Raw genomic sequence first — 27656 nt, forward strand, 5'->3', positions numbered from 1 at the left:
GTCCTGGTTTAGGGGAACCAATCTGCTCCTGTCTAGTAATCTTTGTATTTCTATTTTAGTAGATGGACGGGAGATGAGGAAAACCTCAGAGGATTGTCTCACTTTGTCTCCAGACTGTAAAGTAGAAGATGAGGACATCACACAGTATAGTCCAGGAGAAAACCCGGCTACCTCAAATGTCCATCCAGCACCACACAGTGTAGATGGACCATCGTATTCCTCTTCTCCTGAGGAACCTCAGACTGTGAGGGACGGTGCCGTCCTTCCAACGGATAAGAGGTTTCCCTGTCCTGAGTGCGGGAAGTGTTTCCATTCTAAATCTCGTCTTAATGTGCATAAAAGATCACACACAGGAGAGAAGCCGTATTCCTGTCCTGAGTGTGGGAAATTTTTTTCATATAAGACCAATCTTTACAAACATCAGAGATTGCATAAAGGTGGGAAGCCATATTCCTGTCCTGAGTGTGGGAAAAGTTTTGTAAAAAAGTCACAACTTCTCACACATCAAAGATTGCACACGGGGGGAAAAAGATATTCCTGTCCAGAGTGCGGGAAATGTTTTTCACATAAATCAAATATTTACAAACATCAAAGATTGCACACAGGTGAGAAGCCGTATTCCTGTTCTGAGTGTGAGAAATGTTTTGCACAAAAATCACATCTTGTCAAACATCAGAGATCTCACACAGGGGAAAAGCCGTACTCCTGTCCTGAGTGTGGGAATTGTTTTTCAGACAAGTCACATCTTTATAGACATCAGAGACTGCACACAGGCGAGATGCCGTATTCCTGTCCTGTGTGTGGGAAATGTTTTGCACAGAAATCAAAACTTGTCATACATCAGAGATCTCATATGGATGAGAAGCCATTTTTGTGTCCTGAGTGCGGGAAATGTTTTTCAGAGAAGTCCTCCTTATCCACACATCAGAAATTGCACACAGACGAGAGACCGTATTCCTGTCCTAAGTTTGCAAAAAAATCAGAACTTGTCCCACATCAAAGCGGAAACACAGCGGAAAAAACATATTTCTGTTCTGAGTGCGGGAAATGTTTTGTACAAGTATCAAAACTTGTCTCACATCAAAGGTCTCACACAGGTGAAAAGCCGTATTGCTGTCCTGAGTGCGGGAAATGTTTTTCAGAGAAGTCCAATCTTTACAGACATCAGAGATTGCACACAGAGGAGAAGCCATATTCCTGTTCCGAGTGTGGGATATGTTTTGCACAAAAATCAGATCTTGTTACACATCAAAGATCCCATACGGGAGAAAAACCTTATTCCTGTCCTGAGTGCGGGAAATGTTTTTCAAGGAAGTTCAATCTTTACAGACACCAGAGATCTCACACAGAGGAGAAGCCGTATTCTTGTTCTGAGTGCGGGAAATGTTTTGCACAAAAATCAGATCTTGTTACACATCAAAGATGTCACACGGGGGATAAGCCATTTTCCTGCAGTGAGTGCGGGAAATGTTTTTCACAGAAGTCCAATCTTTCTACCCATCAGAGATCTCACACAGGGGGAGAAGCCACTTTCCTGTGCTGAGTGAGGGAAATGTTCCTCACTGAAGTCCTGTCTTCTTGTACATCAGGGATCCCACACAACCCTCGAGGTGTATTAGTGCCTTGAGTGTGGGAAATGTCTTCTATATGAAGGTTGCTGGACATCTCAGCTCTCATGTGGGGAAGAAGCACACCCTGATATACACCTGGCTGATCTTCATCATGTAAGAAACACTTCATAAGGAGATCAGAGATCACCAAAGACATGGATGAAGTGTTGCACCGTAATGTACATTGATAGTAGTAGAAAAATAAAAATGGAGTCATTACCTTTCATTGGCTGAGTACGTTTTGTGGTGTAAGATTTCCCAGACATTTAGGGGTCTCTTTTTTAAAAAATTGTTGAACCAATGTTACCAGCATTCGCCCAGCCATGTATTTTATCTCATACATGATCTTCTATCATAATTGGCTCCATCTAGTGGTGATAGTGCGATGTTGCAATATTTATTCTTGATGGAGCTATTTCAGTATCACACCGCATTATAGCCACTAGATGGAGCTGAGGATCATAGGAAATTACTGTGTTCATTTATTAAACAAAAAAAAAGAAATGTGCCTCTGCAACAATGACAAACTTCATTACCCAAAAATTGCTCATAGGTGAAGCTTTAAAAGCTTTTACATGTCATCTGTTTTGAATGAACTGTGACTGTGATTATTGGCTCAGAGTGCAGTGGTCAAGAGTATATCATATACAGCTTACCATACAGAGTGCAGTGGTCAGGAGTATATCATATACAGCTTACCATACAGAGTGCAGTGGTCGGGAGTATATCATATACAGCTTACCATACAGAGTGCAGTGGTCGGGAGTATATCATATACAGCTCAGGGTACAGAAAGCTGTGGTAAGGAATATATCATATACAACCCAGGATACAGAGTGCAGTGGTCAGAAATATATCATACACAACCCAGGGTACAGAGTGCAGTGATCAGGAGTATACCATATATAGCCCAGTGTACAGAGTGCAGTGGTCAGGAGTATATCATATACAGCTCAGGATACCGAGTGCAGTGGTCAGGAGTATATCGTATACAGCCCAGGATACTGAGTGCAGTGGTCAGGGGTATATCATATACAGCCCAGGATACAGAGTGCAGTGGTCAGGAGTATATCATACAGCCCAGGATACAGAGTGCAGTGGTCTGGAGTATATCATATACAGCCCAGTGTACAAAGTGCAGTGGTCAGGAGTATATCATATACAGCCAAGGATATAGAGTGCAGTGGTCTTGAGTACATCATATACAGCCCAGTGTACAAAGTGCAGGGGTCAGGTGTATATCATATACAGCCCAGTGTACAAAGTGCAGTGGTCAGGAGTATATCATATACAGCTTACTATACAGAGTGCAGTGGTCAGGAGTATATAATATACAGCCCAGTATAGAATGTAGTGCACAGGAGTGTGTTCTATATGTAGCACCTTCATAGTTCAGATAGGTTGCTAGGAAAATTTAGTTTAGCTTCTTTGTAAGCAGAGAAGCAGGGGTTTATGGTTGGAGGCTGTTCAATGTCTCACAGGTTGCTGGTCTTCTACTTTCCCCTTTTTTTTCTGGAGATTTCCAAAAGTATAGTAAGGGGAAGAGCAGGACAAGGAGCCTGGATGTTTATGGCTCTCCAGCCAATCCCCGGGGCGGTTGTGCCCAGTAGGTGGAGGGAATGCTCACAAATGCCTGGCAGCCTGGGGAGAGTTCCAGGGTTCAGCCTTCTAAAGGAGACCCCTTTGCTGGGGTTCTGTTTCTTGGGCAGATAGGCCAAGGAGTCTTTTGTGAAAATGCTAAGATCCCAGCTAGGCTTAGCTGGGGGATCTACCAATGAGAGAGAGAGTGAGACTCAGGTTAGAGCCTGGAAGGAGCCAGGAGAATAAGCGAGAGGAAGGTCCACTGTTCAGGACTGGGAAGGAGCATGTGAAGAGAGAGTAGGAAGATGGCAACTTACATCCACATCTTTGGCTGCAGAGCACAGGCAATCTCTTGAAGTCCAGCTTTTGCTGGGCCGCTAAAACGGAGCACCGGAAAGCCGGATCTCATAGTCAATAAAGGGGTCCAGTTAGTACACAAGAGCAGGTTTGCATTGGGCATGATTGGGAGCATGGAGCGGCTGTGCCTAATTTATGGGAACTGCCAGAAGCCTACAGCATTATTGAAAGCATACAGCCACAGTCAGGAGCCATTCCTGGAAATGACACTCATCGGCCTGCTTCCTATCGGGTCGATCTGGCTTCTGGGTTTTGTGCGGAGCTGTTGGAAGCAAGCCAGGCTAGCAAGGATGGTGTTGCTGCTGACCATTTATCGTAACCAGCTACCCCCTTCACAAGACCAAAGCTGCTGGCTGCGGCCTTCTCATGTGTGCCTAGAAGAACCAAGGGCATGGTAAGTTTAGCCTTGGAAGCATCTTGCTGCACAGAGGAGGTGTCTGCACCGGAGGAGATATCCAAGAAGTCAGCTGCAGCTGTCCACCCAGTCACTTCCTCAAGGAAGGAGCCAGAGTCGAACAGTCATGCAGGTGGTGAAAGCAAACTGTTTACCATGCTTCCGTTTGTGAATGAACAGGAGGCCTCAGAGTGCTTCCTATTTATTCATCTGTGCAACCGAGGCTGCAGAGAAAGAGACTGATTAATTAAGTCTTCAGCCATTCCCTAGAGATATCCTGAGAGTCAGCCAGATGGGCTGGTGAAGAGTCATTTGGCTGGACTGGTGTAGAGAGGCAGCCAGGAAGGTCGGTGAAGAGTCAGTCACTGGATTGGTGTAGAGAGGCAGCCAGGAGGGCTGGTGAAAGAGACACCTGCAACCAGGTTGGTTGGCAGTGGCTGAAAAGGTGGTGCTGGGATCAGTGGCCACAGAGGAGAAGTTTCATGCTGTTTCACTACCTTTTTGCTACACAACAAAGGGGACTACAAGTCCCTGCCTGTAAAGGGCTATTGCTAAAAATCTGACTGGGAGCCTGTTACTTAACTTGGTTGCTCTTAGCAATGATCTTGTTCTTCAACAAAGTGAAGCTTGCTTATATTGTGGTACCGTATACTTCATACCCCTTAGTGCTATTACAGACCCCTTTAGGAACAACTTCAGACCAGGCTTTTAGAAAAGGTTGATAATTTTTACTCTTCTTAGTGCAACATGATACAGAATAAATTACGAACAGTTCCTTGCAACTTTTCTAATTATAACTTGGTCCAAGCATAGCTTACAACTAAAGCCCTGTACACACGAGTCGAAATTCGGCTGGGAATTTTCGTCCGACGACCAACGATTTTTGGCTTGTTATTATGGTGCTTCCGACAACCAACTCCGACTTTTCGGCCAAAAAAATCCTGGTGTGCAGGCTATATAATTTTTGTCGACCATCAAAACACGTCCGATTTTCATCTCATTAGTACAAATTTCGATGGGGAAAAATCAAGACTAGGCATGCTCAGAGATGAAAGAACACATACAAAGCAATCCAACACATGACATCACTTCTGAAGTAGAATTCTGTCGTGCGGGAAAATTCGTGTGCAGTCTAGAGCACATTCCAACCAACAGACACCACTCTGGACAAAAGACGGACGACCGGTCGGCGGAAATTTGTTGCGTGTGTACGGGGCTTAAGTTAGGGTCCATGTATGGTGGCAGAGGAAGGGAGGGGTGAATAGTTCCCCAACTACAGTCCGGTCCATAAATATTGGGACATCGACACAATTCAAATCTTTTTGGCTCTATACACCACCACAATGGATTTGAAATGAAACAAACAAGATGTGCTTTAACTGCAGACTTTGAGCTTTAATTTGAGGGTATTTACATCCAAATCAGGTGAAAGGTGTAGGAATTACAACAGTTTGTATATGTGCCTCCCACTTTTTAAGGGACCAAAAGTAATGGGCCAGATTAACAATCATAAATCAAACTTTCACTTTTTAATACTTGGTTGCAAATCCTTTGCAGTCAATTACAGCCTGAAGTCTGGAACGCATAGACATCACCAGACGCTGGGTTTCATCCCTGGTGATGCTCTGCCAGGCCTCTACTGCAACTGTCTTCAGTTCCTGCTTGTTCTTGGGGCATTTTCCCTTCAGTTTTGTCATATAAGGAGGAAAATGAATCCACATAGCGTATTTCCAAACAACATATAAACATTATTCAATAAAAGTTACACTTACATTATGCCAGTGTCATCCTGACACTAAGGGTTAAAGTGTAATAAAAAATATGAGCAACGATCCCTGTATCTCTCTCTTGTATGTAGGAGTCGCTCGTCTCCGGCTGTGACCATGAGACGGATCCGACATGTGCAGTGCGTTCAAAGTCTTGGCCCCGCCCTACTAGTTTAGTCTATTGACGTCCTCACGGAGCGGCTCTGGTGCCTACTTCCAAGCCTGTAGTATGGGGTGCATACCCTGTCACTGCTGCAGACACAAAACCACCTGGTTTTAACAAAGCATGTTTAACATGTGAAACACGTCAACCTCCCTTCTTTCCTGCTGATATGCTAATTGTGTCATATTTTTATTGATGTTTTTTCAATAATTTTTTGTATGCATCATATGGGTGTGCAGCCATCCAATCCCTTTTCCTCACCTTATTGATGTCTACTATGCGGAATGGGCTCAACTGGAAGAGGTGTTCACTCCACTGCAGAGATTCATCTGGCAATGCCCCAGGGAAAGGGAATTCACTCCCAGTAGAGCCTGAAATCTTTTATCTCAATCAGAACCTGCCATGCCGGAGGACACTGTTCTGGTCTTAAGGATGCTTCCAACAACCACCTGGAGGTTTGTTTTTTGACACATCTTTTTCAACATAATATAAGCAGATCTGAAAGTGGCGGTTAAGGCTATAGGAGTCTGACACAGCGCCAAGGTATGGGCTCCATGTCTGTCCAATGGAGGATTCCTTTAGTGGGGATATAAATGTAGCACTGCCCCCTTGAGGAATTTTGGATTTTACACTTACGGGTTCCCCTGGGTTACCATTAGCAACCTTGACATTACCAGTCTCTCACTTTCCTTCTTGGCTCATTCAATAAACAGTCCAGGGGTATGTAGTTTCTTTTGTGTTTTATTGATAAATTAGGGATGGGAGAAGGGAATAGTGGGATACTCCAAATAAACTATGCACAAGTTTTGAGGACTTCTATCTTCTGGTACAGCCAGGCTGTTGATCCACCTTGCCACTGAGGTGAATTTACCTTTAAGTCTCTTTTCCAGATGACTTGATGAACTAAGTTTATCTTCAGGACACTCTCCTTAGTATCCTCTTTCTTGGCTGCTGACACCCGTCCTCTGACTATCCTACTCCTGAAGTGGCCCCCTCAGGTCAGGCCCCTTGACATGATCCCCTGTACTCACGATACTGTTTTTCCAGGGACTCCAGTGTCTCCCCGTCAGTCAGCTCTCCTGGACCTCTGGGTTAAGCTCCATTCCTCTGGCCCTCAGGATGACCTCCTGAGGCCACGTGCCACTGCTACAGAGTAGGAGGCAGCTGCCACCCTTTCTCCGGGACTCTGCTCTCCAGCCAAAGACCCAGCAGCACATGTGCTCCTGGCTTTTATACAGTATCCCAGATTGCACCGAAACAGCCTGTCTCTCCCAATCACCAGGACTGTATTAAAGCCTATGCATCCATTGGTCAGGTTTGCTCCCACTGTCCAACATGCCTCTATTTGGACCAGTGTGAAACACTCTCTAGACAGAATGAATTGCATATTGAGCACAATTTGCAGACCTCACTAACAGATCCTGCTCTCTGGTAGGCAGAGAGCAATAGAGATTTGCCTGCAGCTCCTCTGATTGGCAGACAGAGCCAGAAACTATACTCTCTCACTAGCACCTACCTAGGCGGGTGCTAAACAAATTTGAGTGGATACCTTGTCCGTGTTGTTCTATTTTTTTCTTTCCAGTTTTCCGGATAGAAGCATGTGGTGCTTTTTTCCTTCAAACAGAACATTTTGTTTGGACCTGTCCTGGTCTAGACAAAGGAGGAGGAGGAGTTATCAGGAGTTATAGGCACCAGTGGCGGCTGGTGCGTCGGGGGGGGCCGGACGCATGGAGTTCAATGGGTTTTTTTTTTTTTAATCACCTGATTAGAGCCAGAGGCTCTAATAGGCTTCAGCAAAGGGTGGACATGGGGCGCAGAGCAGTGCGCCCCGAGCCCACCCATTGTGTGACAATAGCGAATGAAAATTCGCTATTGTCACACGGATCCTCCTCCTGGACAATCAGGAAGCGAGTACGAGACCCGCTTCCTGATTGGCCGAAAGGCAAACCCCATGCCATTGGCCGAGGAGGAGGCAGGAGGACTGAGGACTCGAGGAGACGTGGGGACTGAAGAGAAGCCGCCGCTACAGGTAAGTGCACCTGTCTCGGGGGGGGGGGGCTTGCCACGCTGATCTCTGCATTGAAAGGGGGCACGCTGATCTCTGCATTGAAGGGGACACGCTGATCTCTGCATTGAAGGGGGCACGCTGATCTCTGCATTGAAAGGGGCACACTGGTCTCTGCATTGAAGGGGGCACGATGATCTCTGCATTGAAGGGGGCACGCTGGTCTCTGCATTGAAGGGACGCTGGTCCAAAAATTTTGAGCACCAGCCGCCACTGATAAGCACTCTGGTGTTGACAGGGAGTAGGGCAAGCTGCTGGTTCCAACAAATTGTCACCCCTTCTAATTCAATGAGATGTTTCTCTTGCTGCTTTCCAACATTGAACTTTCAGCAGCAGTCCGCAGTTCCATTACGAACCTGAGTCCATGCCTGCTAAACAAGAGACCATGACCTCCTCACTTGAAGTGGCCCCTCACTCGCTGGGTGGTAATTTTTTTTTACAGGCCTTTTGCAGAGATTGGCAGGGCATAAAAGCAATTGAGTGGTCTGCAGCATGGCAGTTCACAACTACCAGTTAGGATTTCCCCTTTTGACTTCATGCTTCATGTTTTTTCTTTGATTCTACACAAGATATGTGCTCCTTCACAAACCTGTGATCCTCCTTTGTTACAGGAAGAGTTAATTCAAGACTGCAAGAGATGCCATGTTTATCATCAAAGCTCCTATGGTTCCAAGACCAGATGGCCATTGCTGATCTGATTCATTTTGACAGGTCTTTTCATGTGTGGAAGTTCTGGAGGGAATTAGTGCACCTTGTGCAGATGGGGGTCTTTCTAGCATCAGTGGACATGAAGGGGGCTCTTCCTTTCTAGAGGGCAATGCAGTTTATGGTGGGGGAATGTCATCTTCCATTTATGGCCCTATCGTTTGACCTGTTCATGGTTCCCAGAGGTTTATTAGGGTTCTGGCTGTGGGTGAGGTTGTTGCTTATCAATGCCCTAACGATGGGGATGCTTAGTCTTGTTCTCCTGCATTGATTGACAAGGCTTAAGGTCCCTGTGGGGGTCCACTTAAATAACACCACAGTTGTGACCCATGTGAGTCATTAACGAAGCCCAAGAAATTGGGTGGCCCATAAGGAAGGGAATTTTACTCTGTCTTGGACGGAACTTCATGTTTATGCTCTGGAAGTTGCTCACCCTCCATAAATGGTAGTTTGCCTGGCGGGGTCTTCCCAGTCATCAGCATTTGTCTCTGAAAGAATGGGCTCTTCATCTGGAGGTGTTCAGGAGCCCTGTCAATAGTGTGTCTCTCTAGATGTGATTTTCAAGTGTCAATGTTTAATACGGAACTGGGCAAGTTTGTCTGAGGACCAGGGTTCTTTATGCGTCTGGCAATGTTGTGGGATCAGTTATCCCTGCTTCTGCCTTCCCTTGTTTGCTCTATGGGATTTGGGTGAAAGGAACTCCTGTGCTTTTGGTCATTCTGACTTGGTCTAGGACAGACTACGGCCCTCCAGCTGTTGCGGAATTACACATCCCATGAGGCATTGTAAAACTGACATTCACAGACATGACTAGGCATGATGGGAATTGCAGTTCCTGAACAACTGGAGGGCCATGGTTTGAAGACCCCTGGTCTAGGAGAACATTGTGAATTGTCAGTGTACTGTCTCTGGATTTTTGTATAGTCAAACCCTGCTGATGCAAGGCCTGATTTTTCCAGCCTTATTATGGCAAGGGGCACACCATATTGGCTATTTCACCCAATAAGTTTTTAAGAGACAGGGGTTTCCAGGCATTTTGTTGTTCCTGCTCTTTTGAAGGCTAGGTCAAGGAAAATTCCAACATGTCTTGGCAATCGTGTTACGTGGTGTTGACCTAGGAGGTTTCCCCCTTGCCAGTGGGTTGTAGACCATATCTTGGATTCCTCCAAAGAGGGAATGATTTGTGTTTGGCCTTTAGTACCATCACAGTATAGATTTCAACTTTGGGTGACTCCTTTTTCAGAGGCTGACTGCTTTTCAATGTCTTTGTGCATACCTTTGTACTAGGCGTCATACACTTTGTTCATCCAGTCAGCCTGCCATTTGCTCTGTGGGATCTCAATTTGGGCCTTTTTGTTTTTCCAGAGTTCTCTATTTGAGCCTATTCAGGATCTTCCAATTATTTCTTTTTTTTCTTTGACATGGAAGTTTGTGTGTTCTGGTTGCTGTTACTTTGGTTCACAGGGCTTTCGAACTGGCTGTCCTTTTCTATAAGGGGCCTTTTCTGTTTTCTTTTCCCTTGTGCTATGTTGGTTTTTTGGCCTCATGGTTTCCAAAGCCTTTTTTTTTTCTGTTTACCACATCAGTTTATTGCTCAAGCTAATGGATTAAAAGGACTTGGAGTTAAAAGGGCAGCCATCACAAATTTTGGGGCCCCTTACACAGCTTTAGGACTGGGCCCCTTGGGCCTGACCACTAACATTCTCCAGGGTCCACCTACTGGCCGTCCCATTGAATCTGCTGTGGATGGGAAAGAATACAATTTACAGCTTACCAATACTTAGATGTGGTGGCTGCATTCTACTTTTTATTTTCTGTTTTCCCCTGGTGATCTGGTCAGTAGCACACCTCCAGTATTAGAGTCCCTCCACGCTGGATGAAGGAGCAACAGAGACACCTTTAGATAGCAGTCTCCAAGACAGCTCGTCCTTTTGAAAAACAACAGACTTACTAGCAGGATCACCAGGTGAAAATAAAAGAAAGAAAACCTAAAAAGGAAAACAAATGCGACTACCACATCTAAGAATTGGTAAGCTGCAATATAATAAATGTTTGCTTTGGGGTTTATTATCCCTTTAAGTGGATAAAGGTAATAAAGTCATTCTGTTATACTATTATACATCACATCTGTAGGTGGATGATGGGAAGGAAGGAGTTTAATAAACAGACTGGGGTAAAGCTATTTCCAGTGCTGGTAGGGGGATAGAGAAAGGGGGGCAGGGAGAGAGAGAGGAGAGAGGGCATGGAGAGAGAGAGGGGGGAGTTCAGGGAGAGAAAGGGGGCAGGGACAGAGAGAAAGGGCATGGAGAGAGAGTGGAGGGCAGGGAGAGAGAGAGAGAGGGGGGGGGCAGGGAGAGAGAGAGAGGAGAGAGGTCATGGAGAGAGAGAGGGGGGTCAGGAAGAGAGAGGGGGCAGGGACAGAGAGAGGAGGGGGCAGAGACAGAGAGAGTGCAGGAAGAGAGAGAGGGAGGCAGGGACACAGAGAGAGTAGAGAGGGCATGGAGAGGAGAGAGGGCAGGGAGAGAGAGAGGGGGCAGAAAGAGAGAGTGGAGGGCAAGGGGAGATAGAGAGGGCATGGAGAGAGAGAGAGGAGAGGGGGCAGGGAGAGAGAGAGTGAGAATGGAGAGAGGGCAGGGAGAATGAGGGGGGGCAGGGTCTGATCACAGTGCTCATGTGGATGGTCCCCAGGGGCTCTTAGTCAGCGGCTTCTCTCAATGTGGCTGTCGGCTCCTTAATTCCCACCCCCTTACCACACCCCCTTCACAGATGCTGGAGAGGAAGGAGATGTCTGGGGATCCCCTCATTCCAGGACAGCCGTATCTCCCAAGCTGCCTGTCACTGCACACTGAGCCCAGGGATGGTCAGGAGAATGGAGCAGCTCAGCGGCCATCAAAGGAGGGGGTGGAAAGGAGCAGGTGGATTGAGACAATGGTTTTCAGGGGGTGGGCACTCATTTCCGAGCCCCTTGAGCGCACTGGCTGACACCCCCCAAACAGAACACCCCGCCACTGGCTGGGAGTCAGGAGTCAGCTGCGGCACCAATGGGAGTCGGGACTAGTGGAGGAGGAAAATAACAAAGGGGAGGTGACAACTTGAGGCCCAGACATACTGAAGGACTGACCCCTCAGGATGCCCGGGCCCCTTACACTTGTATAGGCTGTACCCCCCTGATGGCAGCCCTGTTGGAGTACATCACAGGACACAGAGATCCCTCTCCTCCATGTTATGTTCTATGACTTGCTACACAAATGAAAAGGAGTTATGTACCAGGAGGGGACTTCATGTCCTTTTTCTATCAGTGTCCAACCACCTGTAGGTGGTTCATAACCTTGCTGGTAAAGAATTAAGAAGACGCTCTATGTACCGTGATGTATGATAAATAATATTTTTTGGTTTACCTGTATAATCCTTTTTTTGGAGTACATCACGGCACACAGAGATCCCTCCTCTCTGTGTTATGGTCTATGGCTTGCTACAAAACTAATGTCCTGCTTACCTTGGCAGGGATATGCACTAGGAGCTCTTTTTTTGTGTTCAATCATTTGTAGGTCGTGAATACCAATGGTAATAAAGAATTAAGAAGATGCTCTGTGTCCTGTGATGTACTCCAAGAAATTGATATTACAGATAAACCCAAAATGTTTTCTCTAGGAACCCCTAAAAATCTTTGGAGGAACCCTGACTTAGAAAGGCTGGACTAGGCAGTAATATATTTCTATCCCCCTTGGTGGGAGTGGAGATGACCCATCTATAAGAATATACAGTACATACACACAGCACAAGGCCGTGTTCACTCTATGGCTCCATTCACACCTGAGCGTATCATTTTCAGGTGTTTTTTTGGGCTTTTTTCAGGCGTTTTTTTTTGGGCTTTTTACAGGCGTTTATTTGAGCTTTTTTCAGGCGTTCTTTGCAGGTTTTTGGAGGCATGCATTGACATCTAACAATAACGCTGGTAATAAGCCAAAAAAGAAGCTCATGTACTTTTTTGAGCTTCAGGCGTATTGCTTCAGGAGACAAAATGCTCAGATGTGAACAGGGGCCATTCAAATGAATGGGACTTTGCTTGTTGGGCGCTTTGAGACTTTAGAGGAGATGAGCGTTTTACGAGCTGAAATACGCTCAGGTGTGAACAGGGCTTAAGAGATGTTTGAGATGAGATGAGACGTTTCTTAGGGCTGCAGTTCTTCTAAACTTCACAAGGTGGTAATCTCACTTCTACCTAGAAAGAAAGTCTCTATGGAATGCAGACAGGAAGTGATGTCAGGTACAGACAGGAAGTGATGTCAGGTATAAATAGTAAGTTCCGGGTTAAAGGTGAGTGGGGAGGAAGTAGAGAGAAGACATCGCTGGAAGAGGCAGCAGAGGAGGTAATAAGATCTTATTTTCTATTTACACCCAGTAACCCCGTCATGTCCGTCCTCTTCCTCCATATTCACTGTGACGTCTTTTATCTCCACCAGATGAAGATACACACATATATATTGTGGAAACCTAGATTAACCCCATTTACGAGGCCAAAACATTCTCTTCATTTTGGCGATGTGTTTCCCACCAATCACCTTCTCCCCTCATCAGTCTATACTAACGGATTTTATGACTTATATTAGTGGCGGGGGATGGGGGGGGGTTAGGGGATGATTAGACTATATATTTCTTTATTTTATAAGATTCAAATAGAAAGAAAGAGGGAAAAATGTAATTTGTAGTAAAGCTGGCTATACACGGTTCAAAACTCGGCCTGTTCAGTAGGAACCTCCCAAGAATCGAACCGTTAATGGGCAGGCTGAATGTACCAAGTTGATCGATTCTTTTGCGTTTATTGCTTACGCCTGCTATAGCCACTAGCGATAATCACTGTCTTCTCCTGACGGAGAGGGCTTAACCCGCCGGGAGAAGAAAATTGCTGCTTCCCCTGCCAGCGCTGTCTGTGTTGATGGGGGAATTTTGTGAATTTCTTTCCTGCCACCCGTGGTATAGCTGGCCTAAGTGTCCTGGAAACAAATTTTTCCATAATGATCCCAGTCTCAGATATTCATCCTAAAATGTGATGAGTAAAGTCTCCGGAGTACACGGAGATCACAGGAATATGATGTGTCCTGGCAAAGACCAAAGACAACGTTCATTTTTTAATTTAGGAGAGATGGGACGCACTCAGGAGAAATAAATCTGTGTTTACAGACACCTCACAGAGTGCCCCTTACAGCTCCTCCTCGCAATGTCCCTCCAAGTAGAGTCAGGGAATCCTAATGACATCACACTGATCTCACAGCTCCTCCTTCCAATATCTATCTATCCAGAGTCAGAGAATCCTATGACATCACACTGACCTCACAGCTCCTCCTTCCAATGTACCTCCATCCAGAGTCAAGGAATCCTATGACATCACACTGACCTCACCGCTCCTCCTCCCAGTGTCCCTCCTTCCAGAGTTAGTGAATCCTATGACATCACACTGACTTCACAGCTCTTCCTCCAATGTCCCTTCAACCAGAGTCAGAGAGTCTTTATGACATCCAAAGGACCTCACAGCTCCTCCTCCCAATGTCCCGCCATCCAAAGCCATTGCCTATCGGTATCTGACAGACTTCAGAAAGTGGTTGAGTGACCAGAACCAATTCCATTGATCAGAACAACCCATGTTTGTTGTTTTCTTGTATCCAGTATGCTTGTTTGGAGTCAACTCATCCTATGAACGCTGTGTGGCTTCTAAAGTCCCCTGACATCCCAATGCAGGCTTTATGCTTACAGAGGGTGGCTGTCAATCACTGGACTGTGCTCCTGAGGACTCCAGCGTTCACGCTGATCACATCTCACTTGACATGGAAGCGAATACTTTGCTTTGTTGCTAAATTAAAGCTACATTCTATTCATTATCTCTGCACTCTGTTACATCCTTACACTGACATCACAGCCCCTGCTAATCTCCCTCCATCTTAAGTCAACTCATCCTATGACATCACACTGACCTCACAGTTCTTCCTCCCAATCCCCCTCCATCTGTCTATTTTCTTTTTTTCTGATGCTCTTAAGCTGTGGGTGGACCATTGGCATCCTCCCGTGCAAAGCAGGACTGTTGGACCAGCATTGTGTGAAAGGATGCCAGAATGCCTGTTACAAGCTGTTAACTTGAAAAGGGTGCGGGCAAATGATTCCTTGGCATGAAAATGGAGACCTGAACGGGAGAGCGACCTGAACCCGAGCTGGGAATGTCACTTGATTTTACTATTCATGTTCCAATCTAGAGTTTTGCTCCTGTGAAGACTGGTGATCAGATGACCATCACATTGCCTCCACCTCCCTCCCTAATAGAATAAAGAAAGAAAAAAGAAGATTCTGGAAGTCACCAGAGAGATCACTGAGCTGCTGACAGGAGAGGTGAGCGGTGCTGGGAATTCTGGGACATTATCCAGTAACAGACAAGGGATGTGTCTGGATGGTGACTGTATCATTGTGTGTGTCAGGTTCCTATAAGGTGTCAGGATGTCACTGTCTATTTCTCCATGGAGGAGTGGGAGTATTTAGAAGGACACAAGGATCTCTACAAGGACGTCATGATGGAGAATCAGCCGCCCCTCACATCACCGGGTAAGAGAAGACTTTATTGTAAAGGAGAGAGCAGTACGGAGGCTTCACCTAGATCCCCCATCATCTGATAAACACATAGAAACAATGTATTCAGTCAGTGTGTGTGTTTCCTACAGATGGATCCAGTAATGGGAACCCACCAGAGAGATGTCCCTGTCCTCTGTATTCCCGGGATTCCATACAGGAAGGTCACACCATCCCTCACCATCATCAGGTAGATGAGGAACAATTTTTGGTAGTTCTGATTTATAAGCAGCATGTTTGTTACAATGAATGTTTTATTATATATTCAGAGTGGAAACCTCGGGGATTATAATATTGTTGTTAAAGAAGAGTATAAAGAGGAGGATGAGGAGTATGGAGTGATGGAGGAATTTTCAGAAGGACACAAGGATATGATGGAATTACTCAGTATCAGGAACCCACCAGAGAGATGTCCCCGTCTTCTATATTCCCAGGATTCCACACAGGAAGGTCACACCATCCCTCACTGTTACAAGGTAGGTGGGATAAAGCATCTAGAACATGGAGTTGTGAAGATGATGTGTGGATTTTTTATGTGATGTCACATCATTTTCTTGGTTTAGGGTGAAGATCCGATAGATATAAAAGTTGAGGTTAAAGCAGAAGAAGAAGAGACGTATGTGAGGGATGATCAGCAGTCTATGGAGGAGGATGGAATAACGGGGACATTTATAGAGGAGGACACTCCTACAGAGATCAGCACAGGTGGGTCATTAATACTAAATACATTCCTCCACCCATACTGCTCACTAATTGGTCCAGAGTAGGGTGGGGACTGGGTGATATCAGCCTGTAATACCCTGGTCACTTTCCTGTGCTGTGTTTCCCGTCCTGTATTTATCTAATTCTCTGGGATAATCTTCCTTCTCTGTGCTGCAGACACATCTGTATCTAGTATCTGCATGTATCTAAACTGTAATTATGGAGATTCTGGGGTTCAGCTGGCAGAAAATTGTTAATTTTCACCATAGGCATTGCTCAACCTGAGCACCTAGGAGAGGTACCTTGGGTCTTCTACCTCATGCCTGGATCTAGCAGGAACTGCGAAAGAGCAATTCTCTCAGTTACTTACTCTGTTTTTTTGCTGGCTGTGCCGGGTGGAGGGATATGTCTGTATAGTCTCACACCCAAGTCACTGAGTGCAGTCTCAGGAGATGGGAGGCAGCGGTGTGGGACCTCTGCAACTTGTCTCATGTAAACATTTAAGCTTCCACTGATTACTGAATACCAAAATTATGAGTCTGGACCCTTACATTGTATAATTTATATTGTACATTATGTATTCCTGACATCTATGTCAGGAATCTGCAGCAGGGATGGCCAGATCTATGCGGCTAAACTCAAGAGACTGGGACCAGACTGTGTATGCTTTAAGTGAGATTTATTTACAGTGAAACAAAATCCTTCCAAACACCAGCACACAGCAAACATAAAAATATAAGTGAACAAAAGAAACCCAGTGACAGAATACCTGACTAGTAACTAACAACAAAAGCCCAGCTAAAAACAAAGTATATACAAAATAAGGAACACTAAAAAGCAGGGAAAACTGAAGGTGCAGGGCGCAGATGGGAAGGGGAAAACAAAACTTAAATCAGAAACAAAGGGGAGCAAGCACAAGTCAGCAGGGAACAGGGTACAGTGTACAGGGCAGGAGCAGGAACAGGATAATGGCTAGCAGTATCTGGCAGGAAGCAAAACACTGAAGTTGAGAGCTCTTAGCAGGTGATGATCCAATGTCTTGACTGCTCCACCATGCCACCCTGCCGGGGTCCAGAAGCTGACTGGGTATCCTGCCGCCAACAGAGTCCAGCTGGGCAGCAGGTAGGGAATCAGTAAAGTCTGGCTGAGCAGCGGCCCAGGAATCAGCAAAGTTTGGCTGGGCAATGGCCAGGGAACCAGCACCATCCGACTTGACAGCTGGCAGCAGATTCTCACAGGTTAACTTGGCGGCAGGCTTGACAGCAGACCAGCAGAGGCAGGCTTGACAGCAGACCACCAGAGGCAGGGTTGGCAGCAGACCACCAGAGGCAGGCTTGGCAGCAGACAGCAGACCACCAGTTTCTTGCCTGGCAGTGGACAGCAAACCTCCAGAGCAGGCTTGACAGCAGACCTCGAGGGCCAGGCTTGACAGCAGACCTCGAGGGCCAGGCTTGACAGCAGACCTCGAGGGCCAGGGAACTGAAACCCATTGGCAATCAGCTTGGTGGCGGACTGTACCCCCATTAGCAGGCAGTATGGAGGCAGACTGGGTCCCATCAGCAGGCAGCATGGAGGCAGACTGAACCCGGTCGGCAGCCAACATGGAATCAAGAACTAGGTGATCAATGTTTGAGTCAGCAGTTTCTTTTTCAGTTTAAATGCTGGGGTCATGCATGTGGTTGCAGGATGCTGACCAGATTGTGCTGCTGGTGGGAAAGTAGTAACACTACAGGGGAGCATAGAGGTAAAGTTAGCAGAAGCAGAGGAAGATGTCGTCTGAGAATTTGCCATGGGTAATGGAAGTATAGAGGGATCCCTCAATGGATGCAGGGGAAGTGTGGGTAATGAAAGCAGAGTAATGGTATATGTAGAGCTACCCCCGTGAGGGCTGCTTGCTGAATCTGTACTCTACTGGTTTCCGCCGACCCTGCAAGTTCCCTGACACCCTGGGTTCAGACATCTTTAGCAGTAACAAAGACAGTTGGAAACACACACAAGTCTAGTAAAACAGTTGAACTTTGTTTACTGAGGCAATAAAGACATTAAAGTTTAATGACATAAGCTTTTCCTCTATAGCATTACCTCATGAAAAGCACTGCTGAAGGTAGAGGCAATAATAGCAACAAATAACTGATGGCAGAATATGAAGAACAATTAGATATGGTCAAAACCCTGTTTAGACATATGAAACCTATGTAAACAGGCAGGAGGGCAGAGGAATGACCTTTAGGTATGTCAGACCACTCCCTTCTGTACCTCAACCCCCAGGTCCAGGCAAAATATATTATCGTATGACATTCAACACAAACAGCTTAACTACATGACGCCCACACTTTAGCCGAAAGATGGCTACAGCGCGGACCTAAATTGCCGGGAGGGCGTACATTGACGTCCTCCCGTACACAAGCGGCCTGCGCGCTCCCTGCAGAGTGGGCCGGCTCGTTCTGTGATCAGCGAGTCCATGAGACTCGCCTGATAATAGATCAGAGTAAGGGGGCAGTCCTGCCTCCTTACCACATGATCAGCTGTCAGCCAATGACAGCCGATCATGTGAAGTAAACAGCAGCCGGAGATCAGCTGTTTTTTTCTCCTCACACTGTCAGTCAAGAAAATGATCGCCGGCTGCTGTCAGAGGGACATCGGTCCCAAAGAGGAGAGGGCAAATTGTGCCCACCAGTGCCACCTACCAGTGTCCACCAGTGCCACCTATCAGTGCTCACCAGTGCCACCTATCAGTGCCCCATTATAAGTGTCACCAGTGCCTATCATTGCCCATCAGTGCCACCTATTAGTGCCCATCAGTGCCCATGAGTGATACCTATTAGTGCCCTTCAGCACCACCTACCAGTGCCCTTCGGTGCCGCCCATCAGTGCCACCTTATCAGTCCCCATCAGTGCTTCCCTATCAATGCGCACCAGTGCCGCCTCTCAGTGCCCATCATTGCAGCCTATCAGTGCCGCCTCATCAGCGCACATTAATGAAGGAGAAATATTCCCCTTTTGCAAAATTTTATAACAAACTATAAAAATTGTTTTTTGTGTTTTTTGTTTTTTTGTTTTTTTCAAAATTTTCGGTCTTTTTTGTGTTTGTTAAACAAAAAAAAAAAACCCCAGTAATGATCAAATACCACCAAAAGAAAGCTCTATTTGTTTGAACAAAATGATAAAAAATTAATTTGGGTACAGTGTTGCATGACCGCGCAATTGTCATTCAAAGTGCAACAGCGCTGAAAGCTGAAAATTGGCCTGGGCAGGAAGGGGGGTTTAAGTGCCCAGTAGGCAAGTGGTTAACTTGTAAAACTTTATAACCTGCTCCTTTAAAAAGTAGAGTCTCAGATAGAAAAAGGTCTTGGCACTCTAAATATCAAACCCTTGTAAGGAGGGGAGGTTAGATGTGGTCCCTTTTAAAGAAGTGGAGTCCTTGAATCTTCAGCTAGCACTTGTGATTTATGTCAGAGGATGTCCTGAATAGCAGAATAAAGCAACTAAAGGCCCGTACACACGATAAGAAAATCGGAAGGGAAATTTCGTCCAATGACCGATCTGCAGATTTTTGGATTGTTAGTATGTTGCTTTCGACAGCCGATTACGGATTTTCGGACGACAAAAACTGGATGTGCAGGCTATAAAATTTTTATCGTACGTCAACACAACGTCCGATTTTCTTTTAATTAGTACAGTTTTCGTCTGAAAAAAATCTTAAGAGCAAGACTAGGCATGCTCAGAGACGAAAGAACACATACAAAACAATCCAACACATGACATCACTTCTGAAGTAGAATTCTGTCGTACGGGAAAATTAGTATGAAAATAACCTCTTCACTTTCCACATGAGACTAGCATGCCACAAAAAACGGACGACAGATCGTTCAATAATTTGATCGTGTGTACGGGGCTTTAGACTGATGTATCCCAGCAGGCATTGGATGCAAAGTGTGCCTGTGATATTCTGGCACAAGATGAACACTGTAGCAGCTTGACCAGGTGTAAATGTGGCACAAAGTTCTACAGGTTTAGGTAGAAATAAAGACATTATCTGCATGCAGTGTCTCTATCGGGAGAAGATGGGCAGGTGCCCGCTCACCAATCCCTGCGCCTGATGGTGTTGAAGACAAGGTGTGAAGACTTTACAGGGACCCCCTTGGGGGATGACATCCGGCCTCGCATTGCGCCGCGACCCAGCTGGATCTGATGTTGAAGGAGCAGGAGCCGCCTCCAGGCTGCCACCAAACAACCAAATGGTTCTGGTAATGGATGCCCCTTGCATCCACATGCGATGAACACTGGAATGAATCACAAGCGCCCACTTTGTGTAGCTTTATAAACTTTATTGTGAATAAAAACAAGGGAATGTTACAAAGGTGGTAACATAACAGGCACATCAGAGGTATTGAGACCGGGTGGTCCTCTGGATAATGTGAAACTAAGGAGATGAACATCTGTGGAAGCAAATCCAACTGAATCAGGCTTGGGACTCCGCAGTCTGGTTTGCTGGTGGTGTCCGGCGCTTCCGGAACTCGTGGAACGCACAGCACAGTTGGTTTGACGTCACTTCCCGGATGGGATGTTCTGTGTTTCAGCAACGTGTTTACGGAGCATGCGCTCCTTCTTCAGGCTGTAGTGACGCCATTTTGGAAGTGGGCTTCTGAAGGTACAACAGAGGCGGTGGCATCCTCCAATGGGTGGGATTACTAATAAATGAAACAAGGGCGCCAGGTCAGAGTAGTGTTTAAATTAAAAACAAATTTATTGCAATGCACTTACATTTAAAAGAATCAGCATTCAGGTGAAATGCATGGATCCCCAACGATGGGTGCCGAGGGGTGGTTGGAACGCAAGCACCCAGCCACAGGTGTGTTCACAGATCCAGGGATAGAGGATGAGGAGTGGATGGTCCAGAGATCCCGAGGGAAGGGGATCTCGCTGTGCCTCCTCCTCCTGGGGACATCCGCGGCACACAGCCGCAAGCCAGATGCAGCGTCACAAGACACTGCCGGTTCCTCCACGGAAGCCGGCAGGAGACAGCTGAGACTGTGGAGAGGGCGGGCCGCAACGTCGTTTCAGAGGATCAACCTCCTTCGTCAGGCTGGGATTACTATATCAATTTGCTTGCTCTATTCATGAATGCTTATATTATATCTCAGCTAAACTCTATTCTTATTATGCATCTGTAATACAAAGATTTACATTTAAAGGAAAGGCAGGTAACAATAAAATGTATCTTAGTGGGTTCTTGTGTTTCATCCCAAGAGTTGTCTTCTTGCTCAAACACTCCTGCCAGCCTGGTTTGCTTTATATGGAGTTTTTGATGGACTCTCATGGCTTTTTATCAATATGTCCTAATTGCTGTTTGTTCATACATCTAGCCCAGGGTTTCTCAACCATGGTTCCTCTTGAGGTTGCTAGCGGTTCCTTGAGCATTGGGCAATTTCTGCCTCTCAGATAAGTTCCCAATGACACCATTGTTCCTTTTAGCTATCTGTAAGGGGGATAATTCTTCCCAATGATGACAAGAGTCGTCTGACTGTCACACTAATGTGTCATGAGTTGTAGATTTTTCATTTTTAGCCAGGGTTCCCCGAGACCAGAAATTTATTTCAAGGGTTCCTCTGTGTTGAAAAGGTTGAGAAAGGCTGATCTAGCCATTGCCCTGTGTTGTAAGACCCAAACCTATATTTGCACCGATTTTTGTGTCCTATTTGTTTACTTGCACCCTCAGACACAGAGTCCTTGCTTGCAGATCCAGGCTGCGGTCCAAGAGGAAGATGCAGTCCCTTCACAAGCCTTTTATGTATTCTCCCAGGACACTATCCTTCTCTCCCAGCTGGCTGGTATTTGTAGTTCAGAACAGTCCGGCTAAAAGTAAATCTTTTCTCCCTGGACTACACGTCCCAAGATGCTTTACTTTGCTCTTGAAGCGCAGTCACTCTATATTCAGGAAGTGACAGCACAGAGTCCAGGCTAAACACTAGAAAAAAAGCACTCCACAGCAGCAATGCTGCACAGTGTCCCCTGACTGCAGGTAATAGCCGGCTCTTGGCTACATATACAAGAGGTAATGAACATTCGGTAGCAGTTGTGGTTGCTAAGGGTAATGAAGGAAGAGATTCTTGATGTTTAGAGGCAGATTTTGAAATTGTGTGAATCAACTGAAACTGGGGATAGGATCTCTGGGGACCAGACTGTTTATGCTTTAAGTGAGGTTTATTTACAGTGAAACAAAATCCATCCAAACACCAGCACACAGCAAACAAAAACATATAAGTAAACCTAAAAAGCCCAGTGACAGAATACCTGACTAATAACTAACAAACAGAAGCCTAACTAACAATAACTATATACAAAATGGGGAACACCGAAAAGCAGGGGGAAAATGTAGGTTCAGGGAGCAGTTGGGAAGGGGTGAACCAAAACTGGGATCAGAAACCAGGAGGAGCAGGTACAGGGTAAAAGGGTACAGGGCAGGAACAGGATAACTTCTAGCAGAATCTGGCAGCAAGCAAAATACTGGATCGAGAACACTTAGAAGGGGAGGACCTAAATTCCCTTCCAGCAGCCAGCATCAGTTGGAAACTGATTACTGGGGTCTGCTGGCTGCTGTTAGACACCTGCTGGTGGCCAAAACTACAGCCCTCCACCCAAGGAACCACAGTGCCACCAGCAGGTGATCCTGGTCCTGACACTATGTTGTACATTACATAGTCCTTACCCCTGCATTATATACTCTGTTGTACATTACATACTCCTGACCCCTGCACTATACACTCTATGTTGTACATTACGTTATTCTGATACTATATAGTCCTATCTGTTGTATATTATACAATATGTTGTACATTGCATACTCCTGACCCCTGCATTATATACTCTATGTTGTACATTACATAGGCCTGACCCCTGCACTATATACTCTATGTTGTACATTATGTTATTCTGATACTATATAGTCCTATCTGTTGTATCTTATACAATATGTTGTACATTACATACTCCTGACCCCTGCACTATATATTCTATGTTGTACATGACATCATTCTGAAACTAATTTAGTCCAAACTGTTGAATCCTATACAATCTGCAGTATGTTTCATAGTTCTAAAATGTGCACTTTTCCATCTACCCACTGCTATATACAATGTATTTTATTTTGTTACACCCATTTTCTACCAGCTGGACATTTTATATCTGATGATTTGATTGGAGCACAGACTTTTACATGTTGATAATAATGTGAGAACATCCTCAAATTTTGGAACCTTAAACATAAAGTAATAATGAGGGAGGAGTCAATAACCCAATGATGGTGTTCTTCAGGATCAGTCCAGTCTTCATCTTGGTTGTTCTCCCCCCATCCTCACTCTGACCTCTGGTGGGGCTGAGCAATGCTGTTATTCATTACTGATAGAGGGGGTGGGTACATTCACCTAATATACCCCTCATCACTGTCACTCCTATAAAAGACAGTTCTCATTGTTTCCTCACTCTCTGACTAAGGTCCATGAATAAAGAAATGAACTGGTAGGAGATCAGAGGACCCATTTACTAGTTACCTTGAGGGTGGAATTGTAAGATCCTCAGAGACAAAGCTGCCAGATGTGGGTGGAGTCCTGGTTTAGGGGAACCAATCTGCTCATGTCTAGTAATAATCTTTTTATTTCTGTTTTAGTAGATGGACGGGAGATGAGGAAAACCTCAGAGGATTGTCTCACTTTGTCTCCAGACTGTAAAGTAGAAGATGAGGACATCACACAGTATAGTCCAGGAGAAAACCTGGCTACCTCAAATGTCCATCCGGCACCACACAATGTAGATGGAACATCGTATTCCTCTTATCCTGAGGAACCTCAGACTGTGAGGGACGGTGCCGTCCTTCCAACAGATAAGAGGTTTTCCTGTACTGAGTGCGGGAAGGGTTTCCATTTTAAATTTAATCTTGATGAGCATAAAAGATCTCACACAGGTGAGAAGCCGTATTCCTGTCCTGAGTGCGGGATTTTTTTTTTAAGGAAGTCTCATTTGTCTACCCATCAGAGATCTCACGCAGCGCAGAAACCATTTTCCTGTCCCCAGTGCGGGAAATATTTTGTACTAAAAATACAGCTTGTCACACATCAATTATCTCACATGGAAAAAAAGTCATATTCCTGTCCTGAGTGCGGGAAATGTTTTTCTCTGAAATCCAGCCTTCGCAGACATCAGAAACTGCACACGGGGGAGAAGCTGTATTCCTGTTCTGAGTGCGGGAAATGTTTTGCAAGAAAATCAGAACTTGACGCACATCAGAGATGTCACACAGGGGAAAAGTCATATTCCTGTCTGGCACCACACAGTGTCGATGGACCATCGTATTCCTCTTATCCTGAGGAACCTCAGACTGTGAGGGACGGTGCCACCCTTCCAACAGATAAGAAGTATTCCTGTACTGAGTGCGGGAAGTGTTTTTATTCTAAATCCAATCTTAATGCGCATAAAAGATCTCACACAGGGGAAAAACCATATTCCTGTCCTGAGTGCGGGAAATGTTTTTCAAAGACTTCCAATCTCTACAGACATCATAAATCTCACACAGGGGAGAAGCCATTTTCTTGTTCTGAGTGTGGGAAATGTTTTGTAAATAAATCACTTCTAGTTACACATCAGAGGTTTCATACGGGGGAGAAGCCATTTTCCTGTCCTGACTGTGGAAGATGTTATTCTGAGAAGTCACATCTTTATGATCATCTGAGATTACACACAGGGGAGAAACCACATTGCTGTCCTGAGTGCGGGAAATGTTTTTCAAGGAAGTCCATTCTTACCATACATCTGAGAACTCACACAGGGGCAAAGCCATATTCATGTCCTGAATGCGGGAAATGTTTTGTAAATAAACAACGTTTTGTCATACATCAGAGGTCTCACACGGGGGAGAAGCCGTTTTCCTGTTCTGAGTGCGAGAAATGTTTTTCAGACAAGTTCTCTCTTTTCAGACATCAGAAGTGGCACAGAGGTGAGAAGCCTTATTCCTGTTCTGAGTGCAGGAAGTGTTTTGTAAATAAATCAGATCTTGTTATACATCAGAGGTCTCACACGGGGGAGAAGCCATATTCTTGTTCTGAGTGTGGGAAATGTTTTTCAGGGATGTCCAATCTTTATAGACATCAAAGATTGCACACGGGGAGAAGCCACGTTCCTGCCCTGAGTGAGGGAATTGTTTCTCAGTGAAGTCCTGTCTTCCTGTACATCAGGGATCCCACACAACCCTCGAGGTGTATTAGTGCCTTGAGTGCGGGAAATGTCTTCTATATGAATGTTGCTGGACATGTGGGCAAGAAGCACACCCTGATATACACCTTAGATATACTCCATGGCTGATCTTCATCATGTAAGAAGAAACACTTCATAAGGAGATCAGAGATCACCAAAGACATGAATGAAGTGTTGTACCGTGTTGGCCATTGATAGCTGTAGAAAAATAAAAATGGCGTTATTACCTTTCATTAGATGAGTACATTTTGTGGCGTAAGATTTTGCAAACACTTAGACGTATAATTTTAAAAAAATGTTTTGGAGACATACTACAAGCAGTTATCAAACCATGACAAACATTGGCCATATTTTATTTCATACAGTGATTTCCTATGATTCTTGGTGCCATCTAATGGCCATAAAGTTGCATTTTTTTTTTTTTTTTTTTTTTTTTTACACTGCATGTTTGCCAATAGATGGAGCTGATGATTATATAAAATCACTGTGTTAGGGAAGAATTTGTCACAGCTGGACGAATGCTTGCCACATTCCTCAAGGCAATTTTTTGCTAAATAGATCCCTTCGTTTTTTTTCATCAAGCATGTTTTCATATAAATTACTGATTTCATACTCATGCACTTATAAGTACAGAAGACATTGAAGAACATAAATTAATTACACCAACAACATTAAAACATTGATTTAAAACAAAAATATTGTAATTGGCTATTAGATGGCTATAAGTGTTTTACAAATTAGCACCATCTATCGCAAAAATGTGGTATTTTACATGTTAAATCAATGAAAAACATTCAACGAGCGTAATAAATTGCCTAATAACATTTGTTTTTTCCCTCCCTATTCAGAGAGAAGGAATGTACATGCACTTTCACCACATGATTTGCTGTGCAAATTTTTCATTGGTAGTCAGGAGATTTTTATATAAAGATAGGAAGTAGAAGAAATGAATAGACCTCCTAGCAATGTTATTACCAGTCTCCAGCTAGAGGTAGCTCTAATGGTTAGAGTGTAAAATATAAAAGATGAGGTTGTGCCAAGTAAATAGATAACCAACATGTCAAGCCGTAAAGTTGTGAGTGATCCCACTTCCTTCCCCAAACTCACCCATTTCACTTCCTTCCCCAAACTGACCCACTTCACTTCCTTCCCCAAACTCACCCACTTCAGTTCCTTCCCCAAACTCACCCACCTCACTTCCTTCCCCAATCTCACCCACTTCAATTCCTTCCCCAAACTGACCCACTTCACTTCCTTCCCCAAACTCACCCACCTCACTTCCTTCCCCAAACTCACCCACCTCACTTCCTTCCCCAATCTCACCCACTTCACTTCCTTCCCCAATCTCACCCACTTCAATTCCTTCCCCAAACTGACCCACTTCACTTCCTTCCCCAAACTGACCCACCTCACTTCCTTCCCCAAACTCACCCACTTCACTTTCTTCCCCAAACTCACCCACTTTACTTTCTTCCCCAAACTCACCCACTTTACTTTCTTCCCCAAACTCACCCACTTTACTTTCTTCCCCAAACTCACCCACCTCACTTCCTTCCCCAAACTCACCCACTTCACTTCCTTCCCCAAACTCACCCACCTCACTTCCTTCCCCAAACTCACCCCCCCCTACTATTTCTTTATTTTCTCTTCTAAAGTGCTTTCTAGATTTCTAAAAAGGTAAATGGAGAGGAAGGATGGCTGTATTTTTGTCATTTGGACCCTACTCTATACTGATGAATCATAACCTATTATTTTACTTCATTGGAATAGACAATGCCTATATACCTTCTGGATTGTTCTTTTCTTTTGAATAAAGAATTTATAAAAAATAAATTGTGTGTGTCAGATGACAAACTTTGGTCCTCCAAAATGGCCCATAGGTGACGTTTCAAAAGCCCAACCATGTCATTAGTTTAGAGCAGATGTGCAATTAGTTTTAGTCTGAATATAAATTTGGACACATTTTTTGTTTTTCGGATGTATCCGTATCTCCAAAATAAATAGTAACTAATTTTGTTGAAATTCATTTAACTACGTATTCGTTTTTTAATTCATTCCAAATTTTCTGAAAAATTTGGATCAGTTCAAAAATTATTGATTTGAATTCTGTGTGAAGAATAGCTGGCTGTTAAGGAGCGGGCCGGGAAGTAGGCCACTGCGTCCCTAACAGCTGGCGATGACTCATCAGCTGTCAGCAGGCTTCCCCACTGAGAGCTGAAATGTAAACAAAAGAATGCCAGCAATAGAAAATTCAGGAAAAAAACTGCATGGGGCCTGGGCCAAAACATAAAAAGAAAAAAGTGTGGGGGTCCCCCCCAAAATTTATACCAGACCCTTATCCGAGAATGCAGACCGGCAGGTTAGGAAAGGGAGGAGACAAGCAAGTGCCCTCCCCCCCTCTTGAACCATACCAGGCTACATGCCCTCAACATAGGGGGGGGGGGGGTGCTTTGGG

At 45.1% G+C, this 27656-nt stretch overlaps 2 protein-coding genes across 2 annotated transcripts in view; both read left to right on the forward strand.

Annotated features, from left to right (window-relative positions):
* Positions 1 to 27656, forward strand: part of LOC309550283 (uncharacterized protein) — a 1519274-nt gene that overhangs the window by 1432347 nt on the left and 59271 nt on the right. Inside the window, 3 exon segments of the mRNA XM_082250688.1 lie at positions 15523 to 15729; positions 15817 to 15958; positions 23622 to 25153. Coding sequence (XP_082106814.1) covers positions 15523 to 15729; positions 15817 to 15958; positions 23622 to 25153 — 1881 coding nt within the window.
* LOC309550712 (uncharacterized protein) lies at positions 9 to 1698 on the forward strand. Its single transcript, XM_082251047.1, has one exon. The coding sequence runs from the start codon at positions 74 to 76 to the stop codon at positions 1541 to 1543; it is 1470 nt and encodes a 489-aa protein (XP_082107173.1). The 5' UTR covers positions 9 to 73; the 3' UTR covers positions 1544 to 1698.

This window comes from Pelophylax lessonae, assembly GCF_965119305.1.
Source record: "Pelophylax lessonae genome assembly, chromosome: 3".
NCBI lineage: Eukaryota > Metazoa > Chordata > Amphibia > Anura > Ranidae > Pelophylax > Pelophylax lessonae.

Bases quoted from the DNA above. Each gene is read 5' to 3' on its own strand.
- LOC309550712 (XM_082251047.1), top strand. From the start codon at position 74: ATGAGGAAAACCTCAGAGGATTGTCTCACTTTGTCTCCAGACTGTAAA.